The sequence below is a fragment of the Felis catus genome, chromosome B4 (assembly GCF_018350175.1).
Source record: "Felis catus isolate Fca126 chromosome B4, F.catus_Fca126_mat1.0, whole genome shotgun sequence".
In the NCBI taxonomy this organism is placed as follows: Eukaryota; Metazoa; Chordata; class Mammalia; order Carnivora; family Felidae; genus Felis; species Felis catus.
The window spans coordinates 81,308,131-81,315,240 of record NC_058374.1 but is presented as its reverse complement, the minus strand read 5'-3'; the positions used below and the strand labels follow the sequence as shown (position 1 = coordinate 81,315,240).

Below are 7,110 nucleotides of genomic sequence, written 5' to 3'. Positions count from 1 at the left end.
ACAATGATTTCAGGAGTAGATCCCTTAATGCCCCTTACCCATTTAGCCCATCCCCCCTCCCAGAACCCCTCCAGTAACCTTCTGTTTGTTCCCCACATTTAAGAGTCTCTTATGTTTTTGGAAAGTAAGTATTTTTAAAAATGATCTTAGATGACAGCACATTTAAAGCTTTTATGGAAAATAATAACTTTAAACAGGAAAAACAAACAAATCCTGAGCAATACCCAGAGTTGTATTAGAAACAAAATAGAAGAAAAAATAGTAATAATCTTTGCCTCCCAAAACTTAGCTTGATGTTTGACTATTCCCTTTCATCACCCCTCAAGAAAGAATAAGCAATGTGTGGAGCAGTGTTAAGTTATTTTAAAAATAAGTAAGAACACTTACAGCTTACAAAAATAAAATTAGGTCTTAAAGAAAAATCCTGCTTTATATGTCAGAGATTCCTTATAGGTAGGCAATAAATGAAAACAATATATAAGAAAAACATATTAATCTTAGACAAGACCATTATAACCAATTAGTAATTAAAATTAGAATGCCTTTTGGCATAGCCATTAGAATTAGATTGGGGCTACCCTCCCATCTATTAAATATTTCTGGATTCTGTATACTATTATCAGAGACACATTATTCTACCAGATGGGCAAGGGAGTGGTCTCTGTGGATTGTAAAAGTTTGAATGGGAAAAAAGAAAGAAATGTTTATTCGAAAGAGAAAAAAATTTAAAGATGTGAAGAGGAACGCAACAACAAAAAATACCTTCAAAGAGTACTGTGGTATGCTGGGAGTAAACTCATAATCTTATATGAGGAGGTTTTAATCTCAGAGGTTTTAATTTCCCTTTTTTTTCTCGTTTTCAAGAATATATTGAAACATTCAGAAGACAGATTTATATTGAGATATGTGAAAATAAAATGAAAGCAATATAGAAACAATGAATCAATATATCACATAATAAAGAAATGTTAAAAGTATTTTGTTTCTTGGGGCGCCTGGGTGGCACAGTCGGTTAAGCTTCCGACTTCAGCCAGGTCACGATCTCGCGGTCCGGGAGTTCGAGCCCCGCGTCAGGCTCTGGGCTGATGGCTCAGAGCCTGGAGCCTGTTTCCGATTCTGTGTCTTCCTCTCTCTCTGCCCCTCCCCCGTTCATGCTCTGTCTCTCTCTGTCCCAAAAATAAATAAACGTTGAAAAAAAAAAAAGTATTTTGTTTCTTTTTAGTACAAAGTCATTTTCCTCTAAAAGTGAAAGACAGAAATGATTTTTTTAACATGTGTGTGTGTATGTGTTTGAGTTTCTTTTATGATGTAATAATTTTTATTTTTCATCTATTTTTCAGCTAAAACAAGAAATACCATCATAAAGAAGGAAAATAATGAGAAATTACACAGCAGTAACAGAATTTATTCTTCTCGGATTGACAAATGACCCACAATGGCAGGTTGTACTTTTCGTATTTCTTCTTGCTACCTACATGCTTAGTGTGACTGGGAACCTGATCGTTATCATTCTCACACTTTCAGATCCCCACTTAAAGACTCCAATGTATTTCTTCCTTCGAAACTTCTCATTCCTAGAATTATCATTCACATCTGTCTGCATCCCCAGATTCCTTGTCACTATAGTGACGGGAAACAGAACTATTTCCTACAATGATTGTGTGGCTCAGTTATTTTTCTTCATCCTGTTGGGGGTGACAGAATTTTACCTTCTGGCTGCCATGTCCTATGACCGCTACGTGGCCATCTGCAAGCCTCTCCATTACATGACCATCATGAATCACAGAGTCTGCATACTCCTTGTCTTTAGCTCATGGCTTGCAGGATTCCTGATCATCTTTCCACCAGTAATTCTGCTGCAGAAGTTGGAGTTCTGCGCCTCCAATGTAATTGATCATTTTATCTGCGACTCTTCTCCGATTCTACAGCTTTCCTGTACAAACACTCGCTTTTTAGAACTCATGGCATTTATTTTAGCAGTGGTAACACTTATGGTCACCTTAACACTAGTTATGCTCTCCTATACGTACATCATCCGGACAATTCTGAAAATTCCTTCCAAGAGTCAAAGGAAAAAAGCCTTTTCCACTTGTTCCTCGCACATGATAGTGGTCTCCCTCTCTTATGGAAGCTGCATCTTCATGTACATTAAGCCTTCTGCAAGGGAAAGAGTGACTTTAAACAAAGGGGTAGCTGTAATCATTACCTCAGTTGCTCCTCTCCTGAATCCTTTCATATATTCACTAAGGAATCAGCAGGTAAAGCAAGCCTTCAAGAACATGGTCCAGAGAATGGTCTTTTCTTTATATAAATGAATGGGATTATGCAAAAAAAATATATACATACCCCTGAAAGCAAAACTGAATGAAAAACTCTCTGCATTTTCCCCCATAAATTCTTTAAACACCCCATTTCATTCTTTCAGTTAGACATTTTTATATATTGTCAATATCTCTTTTTCTTATTAGCCTGAAAGCTGGGTCCTATGTATTTTATGTTCTAGGGAAAATGGCCAGTCTTCACCTGTGTAGCTAAATTTTAGATGTCAATAATATTTATTATTTCTCCTATCAAAGCAAGTAGGTTATAAATTTGTACAAAAATGCAAATGGCTATACTACAGGAGGTTTACTAAAACCACATACAAATATAAAATTTATATTATGTGAAATAAGTAAAAATGTGTCTCAGTCGTATCCCTAAATTTTCTTCTTCTTGTTACCAAGAAAAGAATATCTTTCACTGAAGTTTTCCCTATTTCTGCCAGTAATATTTAAAAAGGAAAACCATGGTCTATAAAAGCAAATTTAAAAATTCATTTTTATATCAGTTTCTTTCAATTGATACAAAAATGGTCTTTGCTACCAACATGGAGAAAACAGAAAACTTAGCATCTCAAACACTGTGAGCTGTAGACTTCAGAGACTGTCTTGGAAATGATGACATATGACCCATTTACACCTTAGCTGTCCTTTATTTGCAAATCTACATACTGTGTTTATCTGTCCATTGCCTCTTTCGCAGCAGGCTCTCCCTCCCACATCCATGTCCAAAAAAAAAAAAAAAAAGACTCTCGCAGGTAACTGTAAAAAATGTGTCCAAGCCTGGTTCCTATACTCAATGAGCCCCTCAGCTCCAATGTTTCACTAACAAGGGTGTTTGTGTTGCGACCATAGTTATGAGTCTAACTACATACTGGGTAAGTGGATTTGACTTTGGTTTCTTGATTTCCGGCTTGGTCTGATATATAGGTTAATGTAAAGACTTCTACCATACATAGTCTCTAAGTAGAGACTTTTCCTTCCTAATTGCTTATAGATGAGACTCTCTGTGAGCACTCATCTATTTCTTACCACTGTACTTTCATGGAATGAGTTACATTGTTTTTTCAAGCAGACTTAACACAATACTATCGTGAAGTGAAAATTAACTGATTTTATTTGATTATAAATTATTTATTGGGTAAATTTGTAAAGACATGAAGCTATACAAGTTTGCCCTTATAAGACTATACTAAGTAAGCAGAAATGCAAAAGTGAAACACAGGAATGTGGAAAAACAACACGCAAATGTTAAGTAAACAAATATATATTATATGTGGGGTAAGTATAATAGAAGCTAAGTAGGAAGACAGCAGAGAGAAAGGGGGATATAAGAGGGTAAAGGAAAGTTCATCCTCTTGATTGACAAAAACCTCTCCAAAGAAGTTGATTCTAACATTCACATTGTCAGTAAGATAAGAAAATCCCTACAAATCTTTCCAAAACAAATATTAAATGCTTTAAATTGAAATAATATTTAGAAGTATTATTAAATTATGAACTTTTTGTTGCAAATGTAATTTTGGTGAGAAATGGATCAGGTATACATATACCTGAGGTCATGTTTTTAGAAGCTTTCAAAAAGTATTTATGCCCATATTTTATGCTCACACTGAAATATTTCAAAAATGCTTTTCCTTTCTTTAAGTTTTTATTGAAATTCCAGTTAGTTACCATGCAGTGTAATATTAGTTTCAGGTATGCGATATAGTGATTGAACACTTCCATAAGTCACCTGGTGCACATCACAGGTGCCCTCCTTAATCCCCATCACCTATTTTATCCATCCCTCACCCACCTCCCCTCTGGTAATCATCAGTTTTGTTTTCTTATGGTTAAAAGTCTGTATCTTGGTTTGCATCTCTTTCTCTCTCTGATTTTCCCTTTGCTCGTTTGGTTTGCTATTAAATTTCATATATGAGTGACTTCATTTGATATTGGTCTTTCTTTGACCGACACTTGCCATAATACTCCCTAGCTCCATCCACATTGTTGCAAATAGCAAGATTTTATCCTTTCTTATGACTGAACAGTATTCCACTGGATATGTGTGTGTGTGTGTATATATATATATATATATATATATATATATATATATATATATATACATATGTATATTTGTGGTTATAGAAAACATAGTCATTTATTTTCACTGGTAAGTTAACATTTTGAGAGTTAATTCTGATAAACAAAGTTAAATGAGGAGAAAGGAAGAGACAGATAAAAACCCTGGGGAGGAAATGCCTACCTAAGAGTACAAAAAGAATGTCTAGTTTTGCTGTGAATAAGGATTTTGGTTGGATACCCAAGTAAAATTAACTGCCATTTGAAATACCAGAGAATTGGGGCGCCTGGGTGGCGCAGTCGGTTAAGCGTCCAACTTCAGCCAGGTCACGATCTCGCGGTCCCTGAGTTTGAGCCCCGCGTCGGGCTCTGGGCTGATGGCTCAGAGCCTAGAGCCTGTTTCCGATTCTGTGTCTTCCTCTCTCTCTGCCCCTCCCCTGTTCATGCTCTGTCTCTCTCTGTCCCAAAAATAAATAAACGTTAAAAAAAAATTTAGTGAAATATCAGAGAATATTGGACAAAGCATGGTCTGCTTTTTCCCATTATGTAACCAAGTATATTATTCTCCAGAATTCCACGTGAAAAGAATACTAGAAACTATGTATTAGCTAGAAATGTGACTAGATTTTACAGCATATTCAATCGCTTAAATGTTCTTGCTTTTGTTTTTACTAGGGAGATGATAAAAAGACATTTAGATATTATCTTAACTAATTCACTGATTTCATAGTTGAGTGCTCTATTGATTTGCTACATTTTTAATAAGGGGTGAGCACTCTGTGTTGAGAGTAATGTACAATTGGAATGAGGTAAAACTTTATATCATTAACTTTGCTACTAGAGTCCACAAATCTACTGGACTATGTTTTTAGCAAACGAATGAATGAATGAATGAATGAGTGAATGAGTGAATGAGGGGTTGGAAGGCTATTGGTGCTGGCAAGAGCAAAAATGAACCATACTTAGTACAATCTCTTTCTCTCCAGTTTCCTAAAGTGTGATTCTCACTGCTATTTTCCTTGCTTTAGTTTTCGTTTTCCAGAATATATAGATCCACAAGAGTGTACATGTCTTTTATGGTTTCAACTGGCATTCCACAAATAAATTATCCAAAGTTTCCTAGACATAGACACAACTAGTTATACACACAAACATATATCCATTTTTACATAAAATATTTGTATTTAAGTATATTCATTGACACACACGTCTGTGTGTGTGTGTGTGTACACGATCAGAAACACTTTAAAACAAATTAAATCTTTATATAAAAATTTGATAACAGCATCTGTACATGCACAGGTATTTTTCTAGCTGGATACAGTATACTTTAGTGATGGTACATGACAGAATAGGGGAACCTGAGCCCCTCCCCTTCTTCAGGGGATCTGGGATAGAAACCGTGTAGAGGTCAGAAGATTCTCAGTGTGTTGAGGAATGATTTGGGGCAAGGACTCTCCAGCAGCTGAGAGACTCTCTCTTTTTCTTTCAGTGAGAATAGTAGTCCAGGGGGCTCTTACTCCTGGGAGGCCATATGGACTATGAGGTCTACTACCTTGTTGCTATAGCCAAATTCATTGTGGTAACAGGAAATGAACTTGTCAAATTGGTCATTGAGGGCAATGCCAGACCCAGCATCAAAGGTGGAAGAGTGGGTTTCACTGTTTAAGTCACAAGAGACAACCTGCTTCTCAGTGTAGCCCAGGATTTCCTTGAAAGTGCCCTCTGATGCCTACTTCATCACTTTTTTTTAATTTTTTTTTCAACGTTTATTTATTTTTGGGACAGAGAGAGACAGAGCATGAACGGGGGAGGGGCAGAGAGAGAGGGAGACACAGAACTGGAAACAGGCTCCAGGCTCTGAGCCATCAGCCCAGAGCCCGACTCGGGGCTCGAACTCACGGACCGCGAGATCGTGACCTGGCTGAAGTCGGACGCTTAACCGACTGCGCCACCCAGGCGCCCCTTCATCACTTTTTGATATCATTCTGGCAACTTTCTCCAGGCAGCAGGTTAGATTCATAACTGACACATTGAGGGTGGGGACATGAAAGGCCATGCCAGCAAACTTCCCATTCAGCTCAGGGATGACCTTGCCCACACCATTAGAGGCAGGGATGATGTTTTGGATGGCTCCTCAGTCACCACACAACAGCTTTCCGGAAAAGCCACCCACGGTTTCTGGGTGGCAGTGATGGCATGGACTGTGGGCATGAGTCTCTCTGTGATGCCAAAGTTGTCATGAATGGCCTTAACCAGAGGCCAAATAGTTAGTGGTGCAGAAGGTATTGCTGGTAATCTGGAGAGAGTTGCCATACTTCTCAGGGTTCACACCCTTCACAAACATGGGGGCATCAGGAGAAGGGGCAGAGATGATGATGCTCTTGGCTCCATTCAGATAAGCCCAGTTTTCTCAATGGTAGTGAGGTGACTTCAGCACCAGTATCACCCCATTTGATGTTGGCAGGATCTTGCTCCTGAAGGATGGAGATGGGCTTCCCATTGATGACAAGTGTCTTGTTCTCAGTGCTGACTGTGCCATTGAATCTGTTATGGATGGAATCATACTGAGACAAGTAGACCATGCTGTTGAGGTCAACGAAGGTGTCACTGATGATGACAAAATCCACTCTGCCAGAGTTAAAAACAGTCATGCTGACCAGGCACCCGATGTGGCTAAATCTGTTTACTCAAACCTTCACCATCGTGTCTCTGGGACCTGAGA

The 7,110-nt window shown here is 38.0% G+C and overlaps 1 protein-coding gene and 1 pseudogene across 1 annotated transcript; one reads left to right on the top strand and one right to left on the bottom strand.

Annotated features, from left to right (window-relative positions):
• The first annotated feature begins 1,376 nt into the window (after positions 1 to 1,376).
• On the top strand, positions 1,377 to 2,315 carry LOC101081645 (olfactory receptor 6C75-like). The gene has a single exon (XM_003988829.2). It carries the CDS (start codon positions 1,377 to 1,379, stop codon positions 2,313 to 2,315), a length of 939 nt encoding a protein of 312 aa, XP_003988878.2.
• A 4,142-nt stretch (positions 2,316 to 6,457) lies between these two features.
• On the bottom strand, positions 6,458 to 7,090 carry LOC123386830 (annotated as a pseudogene).
• Between the last annotated feature and the right edge of the window lie 20 nt (positions 7,091 to 7,110).